The following is a 24793-nucleotide window of genomic DNA, read 5'->3' on the forward strand; positions in this document are numbered from 1 at the left end:
GAGAAGCAATATAGCATTAATAAATTGTTTTAGCAATAGGTCCAATGCTGGATGCATGCTACTGAACATTTTTTTCAAATTTTCATTTGAGTCTTGCAGCCTGCAGAAATCATTGTAGATGAAAGTTCTTTTAGACAGTTTCTTCTAGTTTCTTCTTTTTGCCAGTTGCTGGGTGATCTTTCTACTCTTGTGTACATTACAGACTCTAATTATCAGACTTAACCCTCAGATCACTGGAATTCACTTCATTGACAGAGAACAATAACTGACAGTGCCATGTCCAGTCGTTTTTTAAACATGTCTAGGGATGGTGATTCCACAACCTCCCTGGGCAAATGATTCCAGCACCCAATCACTCCTTCAGTGAATAATTTTTTCCTGACATTTAACCTAAACTTCCCTTAGCGCAGCTTAGGACTGTGTCTTCTTGTTGTGTCAATGGTTGCCTGGGAGAAGAGACCAACCCCCATCTGACTTCAACTACCTTTCAGGGAGTTGTAGAGAGGGATAAGGAAACTCTGAGGTTTTTCTGAGGAAACCACAGATTGGAGTAGATTCTGACCCTGTGGAGCAGAGAATCCTATGCCAGGATGTGGGAATTCTTGGAGCAGACTGTGGAGATCCAGCTATCTAACACCACCCAGAATGTCACCTTGGAGAACTCCAGGTGAGGGGAAGGCAGAGAGGACCCCTGGGGGTGCAGGAGAGAAGGTTTGGATGGGGTCACCATTCCACGGTGGCAACATCTCCCAGGGTTTGGTCCATCTCCTGCTGGTCTCCCAATGCTCCCACCATCTCCCAGTAGTCCCACCATTATCTCCCATTGGTTCCAGCACCTCCCAGTGTTGGGGAGACTGTCTCCTACTAGTCCACCACCTACCACTTGTTCCACCACAATCTCCCAGCAGTCTCACCATCCTCCCCGGATCCCACCCCTCCATTTCTCCTCCCCAGGACCTACTTTTACAGCAGCCACAGCCCCCCCAGCCCTCCCATGCCCCTGCCTCCTCCGGCGCCTGCCAGTTCTCCAGGCCCCAGTGGCTCTGTGAGAGTCCTGGTCTATGAGGCCATGACCTTCACCATGGCCTTCTTCTTCAACCCCCTGGACTACAACCTGTTTCCCATGGAGCTGGGCCTGGAGCTGATCCTGCTCAAAGCTCACCTGGGCAGGTTGGAGGACATCTTCACCCATATGTCCCAGAGGGGGACTACCCTGCTGACCAACAGGACAACTGAGTGCCCCCATGTCACCCTGGACACCTGCCAGGAGCCCATCCAGGTGAGTGTTGGCCATGTCAAGGTGACAGCCACCATGTCCAACACACAGAGGTCCATTATCAGGGTGGTTCTACAGGAATGGAAGTATACAGGGAAAGAAGCCGGAGAGAGACTGTCATCCTGTGTGATACCAAAAGGGTTAATTTCATTTTTACTGTGCCTGTGAACCTGAGAAACTAGGCATGCAAAATTGCTTTCCCAGCGAGGACAGTTGGAAGATAAGAAAACATCTGGCTCAAGAATGTAGTAATAGACAAAACAAAGATTGAATCTGGGAACTTGGGTGGGTTTTATGGTAATGGGTAAATTGTAATGTGCACTCACTTGTAAAATAGTCTGTGCATGAATGGTTAGAGGTATCCTTCATGCAACCTCAGGACGGAATAAATTATGCCCTCTTTAAACAAAATTACTGTTAAGGAGTCTTATTCCAATATTTTGGAGAGCCAGCCAGAAGATCCCCAGACAGAGTTACTGGTTAGGGGGGTTTGAGTGCCTGGCTAAGCTTATCATGGGGAGAGTTGAGTTGCTGACCTCAGGGGGTCAGAGTTTCCCCTCTCCGGAGTTCAAGTCCTCAAGAAATATTAGGGTTTCAACTCCCCTAGAAGGTATTAGAGGTTGTCCCCAGGAGGTATCAGGAATCATTGTATCAAGCTAAACTCGTAGTTTAAAGTAAAATCATTGTTCCACTGTCTCGTTGCACAGGCTACCACCATTTTGACTTGGGTGGAGGAATGAAGAAAGCAAAAAAAACCAGTCTCAATTTACAATTGAAACCCAGCCCTGGCCACATCTGGAGCCACTTTTGTGGTGCAGTTTGGTTAATTTCTTTGCATTCTTTGCATTCTTCTTGAACTCTGAGAGTATGTTCATGTGAGAGTGTTGTGTTGATTTGAGTTTTCCAGCATATCAACATGCGGATGCCGGTGATATAAAAATTAATTTGCTGAGACGGTGTTGTAGCGTGATTGAGTGTTTGCTGGGGTTTTGGAGTTGCTCTAATTTTGTATCCGTGGCTGAGATTGCATTTGTGGACTTGATGCACCCTCTTGTGTCAGTTTTAGTGATTGCCGGTGTAGCAGTCTTCCCTTCTCTTCCCCACTCTCCCTTCTGTTACAAACCCGGAAATACCATTATAATTTTCAGAGATAATAGCTTGTATATTTGTAATTATTGAAAATGGGGCTGGTTTCTTCTAAAACTAAAGTGGGAGATTTCAATTCTCCACTGAAATGTATATTGAAAAACTGGAAACAGATTGGAGGAGACCTACCAAGTAAACCTAGACTAATCCAATATTGTCATCAGTAGTGGCCAGTATACCAGCTAACTACCAGACTAAGTGGCCAGAGAATGGTACCTTAGTTTAGGGAAGGAGTGAGGGAAATGGAATGTATTGCCTTATGTGGATGTATTCTTTAATTTGGAAAACCGTCTGAAACTGCAAATGGAGCAGCCAGTGTGGGGGTACTGGGGTAAACAGAAAGTTCCTCATGGCCTGGTAATGGTAAAAGTACCTTTCTCTTCCAATTGATCTTGAGGCATGGGTGAGATGCCTCACCTCTTCTTTATAGAGAATATCTGGAGAGACTACCTAAAATATTTGAAACCATTCTCAGTACCCAAACTGACTGGATATACAGGTTCTGCTAGATAATCTAGTCGATTCTACAGAAAAAGAGACGGTACTACACACTACTAGGAAGGAGGTGAACATTATAGACACAGAGGGCAGGCTACCAGAAACTGCTGAAGAGCACTTTCCCTCCCTGGACTCCCTTTGAGACCCCAATATCAGGGAAGGGAAGGATTTCCTGGGACAATACCAAAAATGGATATTATTTGGCTTTAAACAAGCAATGCCAAGGTAAATCATTTGTTCTTAACTTTATGAGGTGAAATAAGAACCTCATGAGACTCTAACTGTTTCTGCAGAATGCCTAAGGGCTACTTCCAGGATATACACTAATATTGATCCAGAAAAAACAGAGGAAGGAAAAGAAACAAAAAGAAACAGGTCAAACCCACAGAACAACAGTATCTATAGTCAGAGAAACCAGCTGCCCAGCCAGCCAAGAAGCCTGCCCCTCACTCTGCCCCCCACTCTGCCCCCAGCTCTCACTGGAAACCCTGGTCTGGCTCTCACTCATCCTGATGATCCCAAAGTCTGGGGGATTGAGGGGGAGTGTCACTGACACAAAACAAACAAAAAACCCCAAAATTTTATGAGATCAAAAAAAAAATCCCAAGATAGTAATTTTTCAGGAAAATTCACATTGCACAAGTGCTCTTTTCATACTATCATGAAAGAAAATTTATTTCCCTTGACAAAATAAAGTTTCCCTCAAAAAACTTTTCATTCTGATGCATAATTTAGAAAGCTGACTGCTATGGCAGATTTGTCCTCTCATTCAATACTTTTGTTCAGAAGACACAAATCAGCAGCCTGATTACAATGTGATTCAATCACAGTATTGACCTTTGAAATGCAGAGTAAACTACTCATCATCATCAGAAAACTGCAGTATTGCTAGTGGTTCAGTGTCAGGCTCAGCAGCAGCAAGGCCTGTAGAGAAGAAGGGAAGGAATTTGCCTTCCTGTCTGCTGCCATCAGCAATGCTCAAAGTGTACAAAGCTACTGCCTTAAAGACATCATAAAAAGAAACCTTCTTGGCTGGGATGTCCAAGAAGATCCCAATCTTTGACAAATAGCCAGTCACAGTCAGAGAGGTCCAAGGATTCGTGCAGGCCAAATAATCTTGCCCATCTACACATGCAATAACCCAGAAGCCATTCTCAGGACACAGAGTCAAAGTCCCTTTGCGAGCCACAGATTCACAGGCAATACCCAAGGCCCAGTTTCTTCTTGTCCCAACATTTACTTCCCAATAGTGTTTCCCGGAAGTGTATCCTTCCTTTGCCAACACAAACAGATGGGAATCAAATCTCTTCTGATTTCTGAGCAAGAATCTGATGACACCAGTATCTTTCACTGTCCTCCCATCGGCAGAGATTTCCAATCTCGGATGAGCTGTGTCAGCATCCAGGATGACATCTCCTGCAATGGTCAAGTCAGGCCATTAGGAGCAGAAAACACAAGCTCTGCTTTTCTGAACCTGTCCCTTCTCTGCCTTCATCCCCCTCTCATTTGTCCTTCCCCCCCTCTATGCTCAGGTGCACTCAGCAGCCTCTTGTCTTAGGACACCTCAAGCTTCTCCCTCCCCTCCTGCCATGTCCCTTTCTGCCAGAGAGAGTGGCAGCCAGCACATACCAAATGCCAGGCACTCCTCCAGTGCTCCTGGGACTACAGCAGGCAGCTCCAAGGAGGAGGCTGTGCTGCTCAACCTTCTCTGCCTCCATCTCTGCATTGCTGGCAGGGAGTGGCCTGAGGGAAAGGACCAGGAGTTGGCAGCAGATGGAATTAGGTTTGGCTGCCAGCAGTAATTAGGTTTGGATTAACTCCTTGCCAAAGTCTGAAGGGGATTTTCAAGTTTTAAGCACTTTTTTTCTCAATAACCAGTGTATGATACTGCTTGCACATGGATTAGAGTGGAAGAGTACCCTGCAGTGCCACAAGGATAAGGGAATGTTTCTTGCCTCAGCTTTCTACATGCATCAGGGGATGGGAAGAACCCTGGTAGGATTCAAGCAAGGTGCAGTGTCACAAACTGAGGTCCTCTAGCTCAATTCTGATTGAAAGGAGAAGGAGCTGCTTCTGCTGTGAAGCAAGATCAGCTTCAGACACTTTTCCTGAGAGGCCCAAGAGCCAAATCAGAAGTGAGAGCTGGAGCTGCAGTGGCCACTGCAAGCCAGCTGTGCCTGCTCCCCCCACCTGAGAAGGCTCCTGACGAACACAGGCAGGGCCTTGGGCAGCACATAACATCAAAAAGTCAGCCAACCACCCTTCCCTGAGTGTGTTCTTCACCAAACAGCTATCTGAGGGGGTTGGGTGTGTTTTCCAGAGCTGCACTCGGGCTCTTGAGTACTCACTTCTTCATCTCACTTATGCTTACCTTTGTAGGACCGTAGGACTGGAAGATCTGTGGGAAAGGAGAAAAGCAGGAAATCAGTGGATTTGTCAAGGCTTGCTCTGGCAATGAAGCAAAATTGGCCAACTCTTCCCCCTTGGTGACAATGAGGCCACTCTCATGCTTCCCTACTCTGACCCTGACAGTACAGTCAGACACAAGGCTCTTAGTGTTGCTGGGGCGCTGACAACACAATCAAACAGAATGGGATTGAGGATATCTCTTAACATGACACCCAGCTCTCTCTCCTTCATGACACTGATGCCACGCCCATGCTCTCCTACTCCCTCACCACACACACACATACACTGTTCTCTTAACCAGTTCTACTCTCATTTCGTCAAAGAATCCCAGAGAAAACAGTACATCAGGGTGTGTGATAATTTTGTTTTCCAGACATGGGGCATGTGCCTCCAACTTGCTTCCTCTGAGGACCGAGGAGGACTAAAATGTGCCATGAGATGAGCTCAGCCTCTCTTTCCTTTTCAAATGGGAAAGAGAGGCCAGAGGAATGGCCAGACCCTAAAGTAAAGGCTTTCACAGAGAAAGACTTGCCAGGAAGCAAAGGTGACTTTCCTGCACCAGTTAACCCTGGAGACCCTGTCAAAGTGATTGAGCACTGTTGGGCCAGGGGGAAGAGGAGCAGGGCTGCCCAAGGCCTGAGCCCCTACATTTCATCTGGGACTCTCACACTCCTGGTGGTCCTTCCTTCCCTGAAGTCTCCAGCTCCCAGTGTTCTGGGGCACATGGGCTCTGGAAAAAGGAGGACAAAGACTCTCCCAGCTCACTAGAACTGGTTCGGATGGATTGACTGCTGGAGGGCTGGGGACGGTGCGCAGGTCCTGTGAGCATTCCCAAAGGCTTGAGAAAGGCTTGATGGGCAGGATGGAGGGTTGGGATCAGCCCCCTCCATCTCTCCAAACAGCAGTTATAGGCTGTGGGAGACAACAATGTTTGTTTCTCTTAAGGGGAAGAGAAGTGGGGAAAGCAAGAAGACAATACTAAAGGCATGGAGGTGGGCTCCTTTACCACATATTGAGTCATAGAGAGCCCAAACTACACATTCCTTTCAAAGACAAGGTAATGAAGAGGAACCTTGACCACCTGCTGTCATCATTTCAGTGTTCAGGTGTCTTTGCAGGTGGGGACACAAGAGCTACTTGCCAAGAAAATCTGTCCCTCTCCATCCACTTTGAGAAGCTGTGTACAAGAAGCTCACAGGACAATTTGCCTGTAAAGCAGCTTTTGCCTTCAGAGAGATGAAGTTCTGCTGGAAAAGGCCTTGCTCACCTAAGTCATATTTTGTGGACTGCAATGTGCCCTGCAAAGTTTTTTCCAGAGTTTGGATTTCTTGGGAGAGCCGCTGGATGTCCATCAGCTGCATGGATTCCAAGACCCTTGAGGTATTTTCCTTCACTCTCCTTCCTGTAAGAGAAGACTTGTGTCAGTGGAAGAGTGGTTTTGCCTCACCTGAGATGAGGTACAGTACCACAAATTACACCGGACCTTTCTTAGAAAGGACCAAAAAGACGCTGTGCTTTTACTTCCTCCAAATGTGATGGAGAGAAAACAAACCTTTACTGACTCCCAACACCATTTCACCATCAAAGATGTTCCACTGTGATGGGACAAAGAGCTGCTCACAATGAAGTTCTGCCTCATGCACCCACTCAGAGAAGGCAAATAACTAGATCACAGGACATTTGTAGAGCAGCTTCTACCTTTTGAGAGGTGAAGGCCTGCTGGGGAATGCCCTAGCTTACCTAGTTCATTCTTCATGTCTGCTCTTATCATCTGCAGGTCACACTGTGTGGACCCCTCCATGTTCTGGAATGCTTCCTGTAGAGTTTGCATTTGCTGGGAGAGCTGCAGAAGGTCCTTCTTCCACATGGATTCCATAGCCCTTGTGTTTGCTTCCACTGTCCTTCCTGTGAAGAAAGAACCATCTCACTGGAACAGTCTCATTGCTGTCTTGAGGGGGAGACTGGCAACCTGTAATCACAATGCCTGAAAGCTCTGATCTAAACTTCCTGCCCCAGGGCATCTTTCCTTAGGACTCTCCCATTCCCTGTGGTCCTCCCTAAAGGCTTGACCAAGGCCTGCTGGGCAGCACTGAAGGCAGCACTGACCCCAATCCATCCCTCCAGACAACATGTGTGGGCCCTGGGAAACAACACTCTTTTTCATGAGGAAGGTGTGGTGGGACATCCCCTACCTGTCCCTCAGACACCATTGTGGTCCCAGGAATGCTCACTGTACCTCAGCCTGGGTCAGTGGTTCCCGAGATTGGATATGGACCCTGTGCCTGCCCAGGGCAAGGTCCCTGGACATTTGGCAGAGAGTTCTGGGTGCTGCCAGTGCCCTCCCCTGCCCCCACCTCATGCACTGGCAATGGAGATGCCCCCTAGCCAAGCAGGTGAGCATGGGGTGGGGCTCATCATGGGCATGGACACGCAGGGTGTGCACAGCCTGGCTTCACCCTGTGTAGCATCAGGAGTGGGGCTGTAGCAGAAGGGTAGTGGGGAAAGCAACAGAGACAGGGACAAGGGTTCAAGGGGAAACCTTATCGACTATCAGGCAGTTAGAGGACTCAGAGTTCAAACTCTCTTAGAAGCAAGGGAGAGAAGAGGGACCTTGAGCCCCTGCAGAGAACACTTTAGCATGGAGGGGTTCCAGTGGCATGAATGACAAGTCTATTACGCATGTAAGGGCTGTCCTTCCCCATCCCATTTTAGGAGCTGTCAGACGATATCCTCTCAGGAAAGTTTGCCTATAAAGCAGCTTTTGCCTTTTGAGAGGTGAAGGCCTGCTGGGGAATGCCCTAGCTTACCTAGTTCATTCTTCATGTCTGCTCTTATCATCTGCAGGTCACACTGTGTGGACCCCTCCATGTTCTGGAATGCTTCCTGTAGAGTTTGCATTTGCTGGGAGAGCTGCAGAAGGTCCTTCTTCCACATGGATTCCATAGCCCTTGTGTTTGCTTCCACTGTCCTTCCTGTGAAGAAAGAACCATCTCACTGGAACAGTCTCATTGCTGTCTTGAGGGGGAGACTGGCAACCTGTAATCACAATGCCTGAAAGCTCTGATCTAAACTTCCTGCCCCAGGGCATCTTTCCTTAGGACTCTCCCATTCCCTGTGGTCCTCCCTAAAGGCTTGACCAAGGCCTGCTGGGCAGCACTGAAGGCAGCACTGACCCCAATCCATCCCTCCAGACAACATGTGTGGGCCCTGGGAAACAACACTCTTTTTCATGAGGAAGGTGTGGTGGGACATCCCCTACCTGTCCCTCAGACACCATTGTGGTCCCAGGAATGCTCACTGTACCTCAGCCTGGGTCAGTGGTTCCCGAGATTGGATATGGACCCTGTGCCTGCCCAGGGCAAGGTCCCTGGACATTTGGCAGAGAGTTCTGGGTGCTGCCAGTGCCCTCCCCTGCCCCCACCTCATGCACTGGCAATGGAGATGCCCCCTAGCCAAGCAGGTGAGCATGGGGTGGGGCTCATCATGGGCATGGACACGCAGGGTGTGCACAGCCTGGCTTCACCCTGTGTAGCATCAGGAGTGGGGCTGTAGCAGAAGGGTAGTGGGGAAAGCAACAGAGACAGGGACAAGGGTTCAAGGGGAAACCTTATCGACTATCAGGCAGTTAGAGGACTCAGAGTTCAAACTCTCTTAGAAGCAAGGGAGAGAAGAGGGACCTTGAGCCCCTGCAGAGAACACTTTAGCATGGAGGTGTTCCAGTGGCATGAATGACAAGTCTATTACGCATGTAAGGGCTGTCCTTCCCCATCCCATTTTAGGAGCTGTCAGACGATATCCTCTCAGGAAAGTTTGCCTATAAAGCAGCTTTTGCCTTTTGAGAGGTGAAGGCCTGCTGGGGAATGCCCTAGCTTACCTAGTTCATTCTTCATGTCTGCTCTTATCATCTGCAGGTCACACTGTGTGGACCCCTCCATGTTCTGGAATGCTTCCTGTAGAGTTTGCATTTGCTGGGAGAGCTGCAGAAGGTCCTTCTTCCACATGGATTCCATAGCCCTTGTGTTTGCTTCCACTGTCCTTCCTGTGAAGAAAGAACCATCTCACTGGAACAGTCTCATTGCTGTCTTGAGGGGGAGACTGGCAACCTGTAATCACAATGCCTGAAAGCTCTGATCTAAACTTCCTGCCCCAGGGCATCTTTCCTTAGGACTCTCCCATTCCCTGTGGTCCTCCCTAAAGGCTTGACCAAGGCCTGCTGGGCAGCACTGAAGGCAGCACTGACCCCAATCCATCCCTCCAGACAACATGTGTGGGCCCTGGGAAACAACACTCTTTTTCATGAGGAAGGTGTGGTGGGACATCCCCTACCTGTCCCTCAGACACCATTGTGGTCCCAGGAATGCTCACTGTACCTCAGCCTGGGTCAGTGGTTCCCGAGATTGGATATGGACCCTGTGCCTGCCCAGGGCAAGGTCCCTGGACATTTGGCAGAGAGTTCTGGGTGCTGCCAGTGCCCTCCCCTGCCCCCACCTCATGCACTGGCAATGGAGATGCCCCCTAGCCAAGCAGGTGAGCATGGGGTGGGGCTCATCATGGGCTCTTCAACTTGGAGGTGTTTCAGTGTCACGGAGCAGAAAACTGGTTTTCCATGTAAGGACTCTCCTTCTTCAACCACTTTGAGGAGCTGTGGAGAATGAGTTCACAGGACTGTTTGCCTGTAGAACAGCTTTTTTCTTCAGAGAGATGAAAGCCTGCTGGGGAATGGCCTACTTTACCTAGGTCATGCTCCAAGTCTGTTCTGATCATCTGAAGGTCACGCTGTGTGGTCTCATATCTGTTCTGGAAATTTTCCTGCAGAGTTTGAATTTGTTGGGAGGCTTCATGGTGGTCTTTCTCCAGCCTGGATTCTAAGGTGCTTGTTTTTGCCTGCACTGTCCCTTCTGAGAAGAAAGAACATTTTCATTAGGACAAAGGTTTCGTGGTTCATGGATTTCTTGAGGGAGAGACCATTGATCTGTAATGACAATGCCCAAAAGCTTGTCATTACAGCTGGTCATATGAAATCCCTGTCAAAGCATCTCTTAGGGCTCTCTTAGGCTTCTCCCACTCCCTGTGGGTCTTCCTAATGGCTTGACCAAGGCCTCCTGGGAAGGATGGAGGGTAGGAATGATCCCACTCTATCTCTCCAGAGAGTACTCTTGGGAGATAATATTCTTTGTTATGAAGATTGTGTGGTGTCACAGAGCACAAAAACTGTTTCCTGTGTAAGGGCTGTCTTTCCCCATCCCCCTTGAGGAGATGTGGCGGACAAGTTCCAGGACAGTTTGCTTGTAGGGCAGCCTTTGCCTTCAGAGGTATGAAGGCCTGTTGTGGAAATGCTTCTGCTCACCTAGCTTGTTCTCCAGGTCTACTCTGATCATTTGAAGGTCACGCTGTATAGCAACCTTCATGTTCTGGAAAGTTTGCTTCAGAGTTTGAATTTGTTGGGAGAGATGCAGGAGGTCCTTCTGCCACATGAGTGCTATATTCCCTGTGACATTTGCCTCCACTGTCCTTCCTGTGAAAAAAAACTGGTGTCACTGGGACAATGATTTTTCTCCCTTGAGGTGAGGTCTTTTCCCACTAATGACACAAAACTTTCCTCTTAAAAAGGAATAAGGTGATGTTCTTTCACTCCCTTCTACAACAAGTGAGAGAAGAGAGACCTTGACCATCTCCAGTTGCCACCTCAGCATCAAAGGTGTTCCAGATGACTGGGATATAAGAGCTGCTCCCAAGGAAGTTCTGCCCACTCTGACAAAAGGCAAATGATTAACTCACAGGTCAGTTTACCTGTAGAGTCAGATTGACCTTCAGGGAGAGGAAGTCCTGCTGAGGAATGGCCCTGCTTACCTAGTTCATCCTTCAGGTCTGTTCTCATCATCTGAAGGTCTCGCTGTGTGTACAGCTGGGTGTTTTGAAAAGCTTTCTGCAGAGTTTGAACTTGTTGGGACACTTCATGGAGGTCCTTCTTCCACATGGATTCCAAAGGGTTTGTAGTATTTGCCTCTACTGTCAATCCTATAAAGAAAAAGAAGAAAAAGAACAGTGTCATTGGGACACTCTCATTACCTTCTTGAGGGAGAGAGCAGTGTCCTGATTTAAATTCAATGCCAGAGAGTCTCTTCAGGTTTTCCCTTTGAGTATTCTTGATCAAAAAAGCTATTCCCCACATAAGGATTGTACTTCTCCATCTGCTTTGAGAAGCTGTGGTGGGCAATCACCCAGGACAGTTTGCCTGTAGAGCAGCTTTTGCCTCCAGGGAAACGGCAGCCTGCTGGGGAATGGCCCTGCTCACCTAATTCATTCACCAGGTCTGTTTTGAGGAGCTGAATATCACACCGAGTGGACTCCTGCTCATTCTGGAAAGCTTCCTGCAGAGTCTGAATTTTTTGGTAGAGGTGCTGGTGGTTCTTCAGCCAAACAGTTTCCAGAGAGTCCACTCTCCTTCCTGTGAAAAAAGACTGGTGTCACAGAGGTAATGATTTTTCCTCCCCTGAGGCAAGGACTTGTTCCTCTAGTGACATAGGCCTTTGCTCCTAGAAAAGAACAAGAAGACGCTGTTCTTTCACCACCTTCAAGGACAGGGGAGAGAAAAGGGACCTTGATGACCTCCAGTTGCCATATCAGCAATCAAAGGTGTTCCACTGGCATGGAACATAAGAGCTGCTCCCAAGGAAATTCTGCACAAGGCACACACTCCAAGGACTAACTCACAAGTCAGTTTGATTGTGGAGCAGTGTTTGCTTCCAAAAAGATAAAGGCCTGATGGGGAATGGCCTTGCTTATCTATTTTTTTTTTTCCTTTTTCTTTCTTTATGTGGGAAGGGCACAAGAAATTCAATTCATTCAAGTTTCCTCATGTCCTGCCTATTTCTAATTTATACTCTCCAGACTTTTCTTTCCTCAGACAATCCTTTCTAATTCAGAGGCCTTGGAAAATAACTCAGCCCTGAAAAACAAAGATGGGGACTTCACATTCTGATGGATCTGTAGGCACTCTTACTGATCTCTTCCTTGGCTTTCAGATCCTCTTCCACCAAGAGTTTGCTCTGGGAAGGAGCCTTGGCCTCTCTTCTGGACCTGCAGTCTTGTGACATGGAAACTTTTTTTCCACTACAGTTTTTACCTGTTGAAAGGAGTCTCAGCACCACTGTGAGCCCTTCTAAACATGAGCTTGAAGCTCCTGTGCTGCTGGTGAGGAATATTGAAAGGGACCCCATTGCCTTCTCACTCCCCAATGGTCTGGCCACAGGGGAGAGCCCAGGCTATGCTGCTTGCCAAGTGAGCAAAGAACATTCCTCTGCCAGCATCCCAGCTGGAAAGAATGGGAATGGGAGAAAAGATGGCCTTAGATCCCAGGGAGGATGGGATCCAGAAGAGTCCAGGCTGTCCTGGTCAGTGCTGGGAAAAGCCCGTTTTTGGGGCAGCTCTGCACCTGGGAACCTGGAGTCCTGAGCATCTGCATGGGGATGGGAAATATAACAAAGGACTTGTTGGAGGACAGTGTAAATGGGAATTTCCAGAGGGGCGAGATGTTTGATTGCACTGCACTAGACCCTCATGCATCTTCTTGCTTGGCACAGGTTTTTTTCCAAGGATTGTGGGTATGTGCTGGCACTGATCCTTCAGAGAAGGCCGATGGAAAGGCTTCTCTTTGTGTCACATAGAACCTCCCCTTGGTCATCTGTTGATAGTCTAACAAGAGAATGAGTCTCATAGAAATGCAGAATTGCAGAGTCAACTCATCAAACAATGGTTTGGGTTTTAAGACACCTTATAGACCTCTCTTTCCAATCCACCATCATCTCTTTCCAGCCTTCCACTAGACCACATTGCTCCAAGCCTTATCCAACCCGGCCTTGAACCCTTCCAGGGATGAGATATCCATAGCTCCTACAGCAATCTGTGCCAGGGCCTCATCGCCCTCACAGGGAAGATTTTCTTCCTATTATCTGATTTAAATCTACCCTCCTACAGCTTAAAATCAATTCCACCTTGTCCTAGTAATCTGTGCCTTTGTAAGAAGTCCCTCTCCAGCCTTCTTGTAAGCTACCTTTAGCTACTGGAAAGATGTCAGAGACTGGGTAAGTTTAGTGTCTCAAGCCAATTCTTTTCTGTGTGTCTGTATGTGTGTATGTGTATGTGTGTCTTTGCGTCTCCGTGTCTGTCTCTGTGTGTGCATGCCTGTGTGTCTGTGTCTGTGTGTCTCTGTCTGTGCATCTGTGCTGTCTCTGTGTCTGTCTGTGTGTCTGTGTCCCTGTGTGTGTCTGTCTGTGTCTCTGTGTGTCTATGTGCCGGTGTCTGTGTTTGTGTTTCTGGTTGTCTCTGTGTCCGTGTGTGTATCTGTGTATGTATCTGTGCATATGTCTGTGTGTGTGTGTCTCTGTGTCCATGTGTGAATCTCTCTGTCTCTGTCTGTATGTGTCTGTGTGCATGTGTCTGTGTGTCTTTGTGTCTGTCTGTATCTGTTTGTGTGTGTCTTTCTGTGCGTGTGTCTGTTTGTATCTGTTTGTGTGTGTCTAAGTTTGTATCTGTCTGTGTGTCTGTGTCTCTGCGTTTCTGTGTCTGTGTGTGTCTCTGTCCCTGTATGTGTCTGTCTGTGTTTGTGTATCTGTCTGTGTGTGTCTCTGTGTATGTGTATGTGTGTGTCCTTGTGTGCGCCCATGTGTGCGTCCATGTGTGGGTGCATGCGCACGCCCGCGCGCGTGCACGTGTGTGTGTGTGTATGTGTGTGTGTGTGTGAGTGTGTATTTGGAGGCAGGTCAGGCCTTTCTTTCAGGTAAGACAGCGCCCTGCCCCCAGACCCCTCAGATTGACTGAGCTGTCAATCAATCAATCAAACAGCAGGGGGAATTTCCTGCTCAGCCTCTGATTGGCTGAAGTTCCAGAAATCCCATCTAGGAGGTGGGGCCCACAAAGTGCCAAGGGATTAAAAGGGATGACCATCCAGTACCAAACTGTCTGGCCTTGCTGGCTTTTTTGGGGTTCTGGTCTTGCCAATGTCATAACCCTAGGAGTTGGTAGCTATGCCTGTGGTTTTTATATATCTTTTCTGTCTTTCTCTCTGTCTTCTCCTAATTATCTTTTCATGGAACTTTGTGGGTAACTTCACATCTTAAGGATTTAAACATTTCTAGGTTAAGTGGGCTAAGTAAATGGGCTAAGTTAATGAAGTTGCTATCAAACTAATGCTAAGTAATGCCACTATAAGTGGTTTCATGTTGAATTTCATGTTGTATTTAATCCTTTTGCCAAAGCTTGCTTAATCTTCTATATTTTTGCAGTAAACTTTTGTGTGATTTTCAGCTCTTGAGAATATCTGGTGGGGATTTATTTCTCCATTGTGCTAGCTACAATCAAGGAACGTTGAGTTTAACCCCTGGATTTAAGTATTCAGGGTGTAACAAAGGGTCTCTAAAGTCTGCCTAGAGCCCTCTCTGCTTCCATTGTTTGTCATAACTACCATAGGCAATGAATATGGAACCATTCTAGATACACCAGGTGGCTGGTCCTGATGCAGCCAAACAACTGACAAGACACCAACCCTCCTGCTCTGGAAGACATCTAGGACAGAAAGAACCCACAGTCATTGATAAAATGAAGTCAGCAGACATCTTGGTGGGATGGCTGTTGACTATGGAGATGATACCTATGTTTGTATACTTATGCATACAAACATACTTCACATATATATGTGAATGTTTATGTATGTATGTTGGAGGGTGTAGGATGTTTGAATGAGTAGATGGTATAGATTAAGTGGTGGAAAATGTCCTGGTTCAGGCCAGGACAGGGTTAATTTTTGCAGTGGCTGGGAAAGGGGCATGACCAGGACCCTAATGTGATTTGTTACAAACTCACATCATTGGCATGGGGTTGGGGGGAAGTGGAAAGGGACACTGTCTCTTCTGGGGAAAAGGGATTCCTTCTGGTCAAAAAGAAAGGGCAGGGAGGGAAGTCATCCTGTACTTGTTTATTGTCATGGCGTCCTTGATGTGGATTTTGCATACGAATGACTCTCTCTTTTTTTACACTTCCATTATTAATATTGTTCTTGTTATTGTTTTTTTTTTCTTATCTCATTGCTGATTCCAGTAAATTATTCTTGTCTAAAACCATGATCTTCATCTTTTGTTCTCAACTCCATCCTGTAGCAGCAGGAAGAGAGAAAGAATAGGGGACTGAAAGTATGGTGTGTCATTAGGGAGTCTAAGTGGGAGCAGTGAATTGGGGAGTTCCATTCCTAAACCATAATACAGACAGAAATGGAGATGAGGCTGAAGGCACAGAGCTTGAGAGAGGCAACTGGTGTGAAGTCAGTACAGCTTTTGGGGAGCGGTCAGTCCTGCCTGCCTTGCCATGAGCAATGAGGCACTGGTGTGGGCCCTTGGCCATGACACTCTGCCACAGGTTCCCAAGGCTTGGCAGGGCCCTGCTCCAGCTCCCAACCAGGAAGGAAAACCAAGTCCACAAAAGCCCCCCAGAAAGGACTGAGCATAGCTGTGCCCTCAGACACCACAGAGCTGGAACACCTGCCACTGGACTAGGGAAATGAGACTTGTCCCCAGCCATGGCTGCAGAGGCAGAGATCTCTGGACAGGCCCTTGCCAAGGTGGGAGGCACCACTGACACTTCTAGGAAAATAGGTCCAGATCTGATGAATGAGCTCCACTGGAAGCATTGGGAAGAATGAGACCAATGGAGGCAGAGGAAGGGACCATTCTAATTCACCCCAAAAAAAGTACCTCAATCCCATCCTCCTTCTTTCTCTTGCCTGTAGATGCCATGGTCCACCCAAGCTCTCATGCATGCAGAGGCATCTTTCTTCTGCCTCTAGATGACAGATGGCAAAATTCTACCTGCAGGAGAACTCAGAATTTGAGCTGAGTGGAAGCTAATGCATCTGTGAGCCAGAAGTAGACCCTACATGGTATTTCATCCTATTTGTCAGAGAGTAGTCTTACAAGAGGCTGAGAAATTACATCCTGCAGCCTCACATCTAAGAACATGAGGTCCTGTGAACCAAGAGGCCTTACCTTGAAATACTAGAACAGCACCAGCAGCCAGTGTGAGAAGGAATAAAGGGAGCTGTATCCAGGAGGCAAGAACCCACTGAGATGCACCTGGAAAAACAGAACCTTTGGGGGAAAAAAAATTCCAAAATTCCTTTGGGGAAAAAAACCCACCCCAAGAGATTTTGTAGAGATAAATAGAGAAATAGTCACAATCCTACACAGGTGGTCAGAGCCTGCCTTCCCTCGGGATGTGCACATCCCTAGGGGCAAGAGGGATCCTGCTCATCTCACACTGCAACCTGTCCTGCCTGCAGTGCCCCGTGGTGCTCTGGGATGGGTCTGGCTGAACTGGATTGCTGTTGCCTTCCCTAGCACTGGAATGGGCCTCACAGGGCTCCTAAAACAGTGAGCCTCCAGCAAAGACTTCTGGGGACAACAGAACTCACCTGAGATGCGCACAGTATTTTTCTTCTCCATCTGTACCAGTGGGCTCAGGATTTGACAGGTGACTTTTCCCACTTACTCTCCTGTAACTGTGACTCAGCTACACACACTGAAGAACTTCTCACTGTCCTGGTTACTTTCAGTGTCTGCAGAGAGCCCCTGCCCATCCTCAGTAACCCACTGGACAACAGGTTCTGGAAACCATCTGTGTGATCTGCAGCCAAGTTCTAGCCCTTGCCCTTGGGGGCCCTAAATTTCAATGAACACTACACTGGTACCTTAAAGACAAGGGAGTTTGTTAGTGGGAGAAGTTTATTTCCTTGAAAGCAGCTCTTCCTTTGATTCACAGCTCTTTCTTAACCCAGAGTTTCCGGCCAGTTTGTCAGTCTTTCACAAAACCTTTACATTGGTCTTTCTGTCATCCCGCACTTCATCTGCCATAAATGCCAAATTTCCTTTGGCTTAGAGAGAGCTATGGTGTGGGATGGATTTGCTTCTCAGCTCCCCATTATTTCATGGAGCAGGCAGGGAGAAGGTGTGTGCTTTGTATTCTTCTTTTGGAATGACTCTGTAGGATCCCCATCCAATTTTGAGGATTGGTAAAGCAGGGCACAGCACAGTAGAGCCCAGGCACCTCCCCATTCCATGCCAGAACTACAGGTGGGCACAGATGGTCACTGACAGGAACTGTGCCAAAGCTTCACCAGTGTGATGAGGTGGGATGCACCACACACAATTCAGAGTCACACTCCTGGTCAAAGCTGGATTTCATAGGAATTTGTCCTGTGTAATAGTAGGAAATGGGCGCTGCCTTGAAGCTTTTTCTCTCTCCTTTCCCAAAAGCATCTCTAATCCCCTTTGGATGAGGGGATTTAGATTTGATCTTAGGAAGAAATTCTTGACTAAGAGTGAGGCACTGGCACAGCTTGCCCAGAGCAGCTGTGGATGTCCCATCCCTGGAAGTATTCAAGGCCAGGTTGGACAGCATTTGCTTCTGCCCATGGCTGGGAAGTTCAAATGAGAAATTCTTTAAGGTCCCTTCCAACTCATGCTTTTGCATGATTCGAAGATCCCCTGATTCCATCATTCTATGCTCTTTTTCATCAGTGAATCAAGGTTCACCAGCTCCATCTGACATTATCAATACCTGCACACAAATGGTGCTGACTGTCCAGCTGGGGGGAACTGGCAGCACAGAACATCTCCTTAGCCCTTACCCCAGCTGAGAAGTCACAAGACAGAGGGCCTCATTCCCATCAGTCCCACAGCCGGGATGCTGAGCGCTTGGATATCTGTCAGGTAGCCTCACACCTCCCAGCAGGGATTATTGCAATTTTCCAGCCCCATGTGGGTCAGAACAGGGCTCAGGCTAGGCATGGAAGTTGCAGAACATCTTGACAGGTGGCCTATGCTGGGAGTGGGGAGGTGATGTATTGGGTCATATGAGGGGGCATCAGCTGGGGGACAGTGATATTTTGGAGAGCTCTTTTCCTTCTGTAAGAGTTTCCCCCCTTCCCTACCCAGCCCAGAAAGTCTCCAGCCTGCAATGCTGAGCTTGGCGGCCATATCAACAATCTGATCCCTGGATATCACAGTGCTGGCTGGACGTTCTTCAGTGTCAGGGACACATTCCCAGTGTCAAATCCATCTCTTGGCACTGATATCCATCCATGGTATTTCTGCATCTGTTCACCCCTAAACTGCCTACGTGTGTAGATGTCCTCTCTGTGCCCATCTGTGATTTTTCTCCACTGCACTTCGGGATTGTCCAGTGGCTTTGTGGAAGAGATGGTGCAAGGAATGATTGTATCCTGACCAACTACATTGTATCCTATTCCAACTACATTTTCAGGAGAGGTGAGCTCAAAATTGTCTGTGAGTGAGCATCTGGCTGAAATCCATCAGAAAATGTACTGGTGTGAAGGAAACAGGGGTAGGAGTCACAGTGGGGAACAACTGAAAGTAATAGATTAGAGGGAGAAAACAGGATGATATAAGTTGTACAGGATGGGATTATTTTGGGAAAAAGGAAAAAAATAAATGCATAAAAGCATATCCAGAGCCATTTCATGCACCTCCCCAGCTGGCCTTGCCCTTTTGCAGCCCTGTGTCACCAGCAGCAAGGTGGCTGTGACAATGTCAACTGCCAATGCAGACAGGGAAATGCTCCTGGCACTGGGGCAGAGCTGGACAGGGCACAGTTGTCTTGGCTTAGATCTTCCCTGGCTTCGCCAGGGGAGAGAACATCTGACTTCAAACGGCTGGATTCCCCAGGACCAGAGGGGCAGGACAGCTCTGGCTCTTGTTCGAATCAGGGCTGCTCAGGAGACCATAACCCTCAGCTCCACAATTTCTGATCATCTGCAGGCTGGAATCCCCCAGGAAGGAACAGAATGAAAGGAACAGAACAGCTCATGGAAGCATTACCTGAGAAAGGGATAGCCAGAAGAAGTGCCAGAGCCAACAGGAGCCATCTCTTCTGCTCCATCCCTGCAGTCCAAGGGGTAGGATGATCCTGCAGCTGACCTGGAACAGTCACAGAAGGGAAGTGAGAAAAGAAGGGAAATCCTGTCCCAACCTCTTCAGATCTTTCTCCTGGCACTTGTCACCAGCTGTGACTCCTGAACGTGCCAAATCTCAAACAGTTGAGATCAGAAATTAAGAAAACTTGTGCCTTTCCAGAGATCTCAATTATACTTGCAGCTTCTAGGAATTTCAGTCTAGCATGCTCTCAGGAAGCTGTGACAGGGAATGCAAGAGAAAATTCAATCCAGTCCCTACTTCCTGCTGTGAAATTTAATGGACACCTTAAAACACCAGTTTAAATCTTTGGTTTGGAATCACAGAATCTTTAGGTTGGAAAAGGCCTCTGAGATCACAGAGTCCAATCTTTGATTAAAGACCACTTTGACAACTAGACCAGGCACTTAGCACCACATTCAGTCTTTTCTTGAGCATTTTGAGGATGTTGACTCCGCTGCCTCATGGGTAGCCTGTTCGAATGCCTGACCACCCCTTCAGTGAAAAATTGTTCCTGACATCCAACCTAAACCTCCTCAGCACAACTTAAGGCTTGAATTTCCTCTTGGCATTTTGCTAGTTTTCTGGGAGAAGAGATCAACCCCCAGCTTGCTACAATTTCCTTTCAGGTGCAGAGAGTGATATGGTCACCCCTTCTCTCACTCTCTTGAGTTTACATGGGCAGGTTTTGGTAGCAGGGGGGTTCCAGAAGGATGCCTTCTGTGACTAGCTTCCCCTATGTCCAACAAAACCTACACCAGCTGGCTCCAGGACAGACCCACTGCTGGCTAATGCTGAGCTATGCATGGATTGTGATGATGCCTCTGTGATAATATATTTAAAAAGAAAGTTTTTGTGCAGATGTAATTGAGACCAGAAAATAGTGAGGTGAGAGCATGTGAGAAGAACAGCTCTGCAGACAGCCAGGTCAGTGCAAAAAGATGAGCGGGAGGTGCTCCAGTACCAGAGTGGAGATTCCCCTGAGAGTCTGTGGGGAAGCCCATGGTGAGGCAGCTGTGCCCCTGCAGCCCATAGAGGGTACAGTGTGCAGAGATCTACCTGCAACCTTTGGAGGAGCTCCACACTGGAGCAGGTGGATGCCCAAGAGAGGCTGTGACCCCATGGGAAGCCTGTGCTGGAGCAGAGTACTGGCAGGGACCTGCAGACCCATGGAGAGAAGAGCCCAGGCTTGAGCAGGTAAGGCTGGTAGGGCTTGTGATCCTGTGGGCAACACACACTGGCATGGACTGTACCTGAAGAACAGACCCCATGAATGTGTGGCCCACATTGCAACAGTTCATGGAGAACTGTTCCCTATGGGAAAGACACACACTGAAGAAGTCTGTGGAAAAGTGTCTGCCCTGGGAGGGACCCCACACTGGAGCAGAGGAAGGATTCTGACTCCCTTCTCTGAGCATAGTCACAAACAAGGTGTGATGAATTGACCATTGCTTCCATTCCCCATCTCCCTGTGCCACTGTGGGGAAGAGGTAGAGCTGGGAAAAAGGGAAGGGTGGGGAGAAGGTGTTTTTAAGATTAATTTTACTTCTCATTGCCCTGCCCTACTTTTTTTAGTAACAAATTCTATTAATATCCCCAAGTCTGTTTTGTTCTTGACAGTATTTGGTGAGTGATATCTCCTGGTCCATAACTCATTAATCTTTTGCTATATTTTCTTTCCCTGTTTAGCTGAGAAGGGCAGTGATGGAGCAAGCTTTGATGGATACCTTGGTAGCATCCAGCCAAGGTCAACCCACTACACCAGGTTAAATAACCACAACTCCTTCAGCCACTCCTCATCAGACATGTGCTCCAGACCTGTCACCAGATTCACTTCCCTTCTCTCTGGACTTGCTCCAGCGCCTCAATGTCTTTGATGGGCTTAGAACTTGACACAGCACTCAAGGTATGGCCTCACTACGGCCAAGTACAGTGGGACAATGTCTACCCTGCCACACTATTCCTTATACAAAGCATGACAACAGAGGTCTTCTTGCCTACCTGGCCATGTGCTGGGCCATGTTCAGACACTGTTTACCAGTACCCCTAGATCCTTATCTGCTTGGCCACTTTCCACTCTGCTCCTAGCCTGTAGTGTTGCAGGAAGTTGTGGTGGCCAAATTGTAGGACAAAACTCATGGTCTTGTTGAACCTCATGCTGTTGGTCTTGGCCCACTGATCCAGCCTAACTCCCTCTGAAGAGCCTTTCCACCCTCTAGGAGATCTATGCTCCCACCCATCTTGGTGTCATCTACAAATTTACTGAGTGTACATTCAATCTCCTCATCTAATAAGATTTTAAACACAACTGATCCCTAGGGGAAACCACTGATGACCAGACATCTGCTGCAGACAGCATCATTCCCACCACCCTCTGGGCCCAGCCTCCAATCAGCTCTTAACCCAGTGACGATGCACCTATCTAAGCTGTGGGCTGCAACTTCTCCAGGAAATGCTATGGAAGACTGGCTTGAAGGCTTTAATGAAGTCCAGGTAGACAAATTCACAGCCTTTTCCCAGATGGGTCACCTGGTCATAAAAGGAGATCAGGTTGACCAAGAAGGACCTGTCCTTCTAAGCCCAGGCTGGCTGGGCCTGATTCCCTGGTTGTCTTGTACGTGCTTTGTGGTCACTCTTAAGATTATCTGCTCCATAATCTTGCCAGGCACTGATGTCAGGCTGACAGGCCTGGAGTTTCCCAGAGCCTCTTTTCAGCCTTTCTTGTAGATGGGCATCACATTGGCAGCTACACTCATCTGGGACTTCCCCCATGAGCCAGAAGTGATGATAAATGATACAGAGCATCTTGGTAAGCTCTTCCACCAGCTCCCTCATCACCCCCGGATGAATCCCATCTGATCACATAGATTTGTGGGAGTCTAAGTGGCTCAATAGGTCACTATTTCCCCCTGAGTTACAGAGGATCCATTCTGTTCCATGTTCCTATGTACCAGCTCAGGTTTGTGCTGAGGATTAGAAGTCTTACTGTTAAAGAATGAAGCAAGGAAGGCATTAGGAACCTCATCCTTTTCTTCATTGTTGGTGATACTCTTTCCCCCACATCCAATAAAGAATAGAGATTTTCCTTGGTCTTCCTTGTGTTGTTGATATAATTATAAAACCACTTTTTATTATATTTTAAAAGCAGTGGCCACATTGAGTTCTGACTGAGCTTTTGCCTTTCTATTTTTCTTTCTATATGAGCTAATGACATCCTTGTATTCTTTCTGCGATGCCTGCCCCTTTTTCTTAAGGTCATACACCATCTTTTTTATTTTGACTTCTTGCAAAATCTCCCCATTCAGACAGACCTATCTCCTCCTCCATCATCTTATCTGTCAGCAATAGGGACAGGTTGCTCCTACACCTTCAAGATTTCTTCCTAAAAATATGTACAGCCTTTCTGGAAGGTTGGGTTGTGAGAGTGTCTCTGTCCGTACACTGAAATGGGAGGAAAAGTAGGAAGAAACAGTTTATGCCTTCCCATGCCTACCCTTGGAGGAAGGGGAATCCATGGCACTTGCTATCCCAAAGTTATCACCCTCTGGAAACAATTAGGCTGCAGAGTGCAGTGCATCAGCTCCAGAATAAACCAAAACTCATTTAGGGAGCTGCACCAGGGTTGACTTTGCTGCACTCCACTAAAGATCCTGTCCTTCTCTGGCTCTAGCCCTCTCAGTGCATTTTCACATTTCCAGGATGTGCCTGACCTCACCCCCCACAGCAGCACATTTGGTGTGATATCTTTATTAGTTTATTCATGTTCAACATTCCATGTTTAATTAACAGTAAAGAAGGTGAGACATCCTGTTGACTTCCAAGCAGGAGTCAATCACCCTACACTGTAGTGTGTGGATATTTCCCAGAGAAGATGACCTACAGGCCTCACAGCAACATCTCATGTGACTAAATTGGATGCTGTTAGAACAGGCATGGTGATGGATCAAGAGCAGTGACAGGGCAAATGTTCAATTCACATGGTTTTAGTCACAAATTCCCCCTTTTCACTTCCTAAGGAAAGACAGGGACTTCCAGAGATATTTCTTCAAATTCATTATTGACCACTAAGATGAGGATTCATGTCCACTCTGATCTCCATAGCACAGGCTCTTCACTGGTTGCTCTGAGCTCTATTTATGGTACATGGAGGTAAATGAGCACTGTGAGTTCTCTGTTCTTGTTTCAGCTGGGATAGAGGTGCTTTTTTTCCCAAGTAGCTGGTCCAGGGCTGTGTTTTGGATTCAGTATGAGAACAATGTTGATAAGATTATTGCTCCATTGTGCTCACTCCAGGTCAAGGATTTTTCAACATCTTTTGCTCTGCCAGCAAGCAGATGCATGAGAAGTGAGGTTGAAGTACAGACAGGACAACTGACCCAAACTGGCCAGAGGAATATTCCAGACCATAGAACATCATGACCTTTATGTAAACTGTGGGAAGCTGGCTGGAAGAGGGCTGATTGTGATCAAGTACAGGTTGTGCATCAGTCAGTGGTTGGCAAGCAATTACTTTGGGCATCACTTGGGTTTTCCTCCTCTCTCTCTTTCTCTCTATTTCTCTCGATCTCTTTCTCTTTTCCCTCTCTTCTTTTCAACACTTTTTAAAAAATTGCCATTGCTTGTTTTATTTTGTTTCAAGCTCTTCTTATCTCAGCCAACAAGTTTTAGTTTTCCAAGAGGCTGTAGGGCACCAGGGAGTGAGTGAGCAACTGTGTGGTACTTAGTGGCCATCTGATGTTAAATCACCATCAAGTCCCATATCATTCATGAAGCCAAAGGTCTTGGAGTGAGGTGGCCACTCCCAGAACTGGACACAGAACTCAAGGTGTGGCCTCACCTGTGCTAAGTACAGGGGAAGAATCACTTCCCTAGTCCTGCTGGCCACACTGTTCCTGATCCAGGTCACGATGCCATTGACCTTTATGGCCATGTGGGCACACTGCTGGTTCATGTTCAATCAGCTGTCAACCAGTACCCCCAGGTCCCTTTCTGCCTGGCTAATGTCCGGCCACACTGTCCCCAGTCTGTAGTGCTGCAGGGGGTTTTTGTGGCTGAAGTGCAGGACATGGCACTTGGTCTTATTGAACCTCGTATAGTTTGATTTGACCCATCTATCCAGCCTGTCCTTGTCCCTCTGCTGAGCCCTCCTACCCTCCAGCAGATCAATGCTCCTACACAGCTTGGTGTCATCCATAAATTTGCTAGTGGTAGACTCAATCCCCTCATCTAGATCATCAGTAAAGATATTGAATAGGACTGGGACCAACATTGATCATTGGAGGACACCACAGTGACTGGCCACCAACTGGATACAGCACCATCCCCATCACTTTCTGGGTCCACCATGACCCAGTCCTTAACCCAGCAAAGATGCATCTGTCTAAGCTGTGGGCTGCAGCTTTTCCAGGAGAATGCTATGGGAGATGACATCAAAGGCTTTGCTGAAGTCCAGGTAGATATACCCACAACTTTCCCCACATCCACC

General features: G+C 47.6%; 1 protein-coding gene across 1 annotated transcript in view; it reads right to left on the bottom strand.

The window, feature by feature from the left end:
* Positions 1–3776: 3776 nt before the first annotated feature.
* Positions 3777–24793, bottom strand: part of LOC136566656 (E3 ubiquitin-protein ligase TRIM58-like) — a 58058-nt gene continuing 37041 nt past the window's right edge. Inside the window, 6 exon segments of the mRNA XM_066565896.1 lie at positions 3777–4341; positions 5273–5318; positions 8137–8301; positions 9204–9368; positions 11180–11347; positions 11625–11777. Of these exon segments, the coding sequence (XP_066421993.1) occupies positions 3777–4341; positions 5273–5318; positions 8137–8301; positions 9204–9368; positions 11180–11347; positions 11625–11777 (1262 nt within the window).

Source organism: Molothrus aeneus, chromosome 26 (genome assembly GCF_037042795.1).
Source record: "Molothrus aeneus isolate 106 chromosome 26, BPBGC_Maene_1.0, whole genome shotgun sequence".
In the NCBI taxonomy this organism is placed as follows: Eukaryota; Metazoa; Chordata; class Aves; order Passeriformes; family Icteridae; genus Molothrus; species Molothrus aeneus.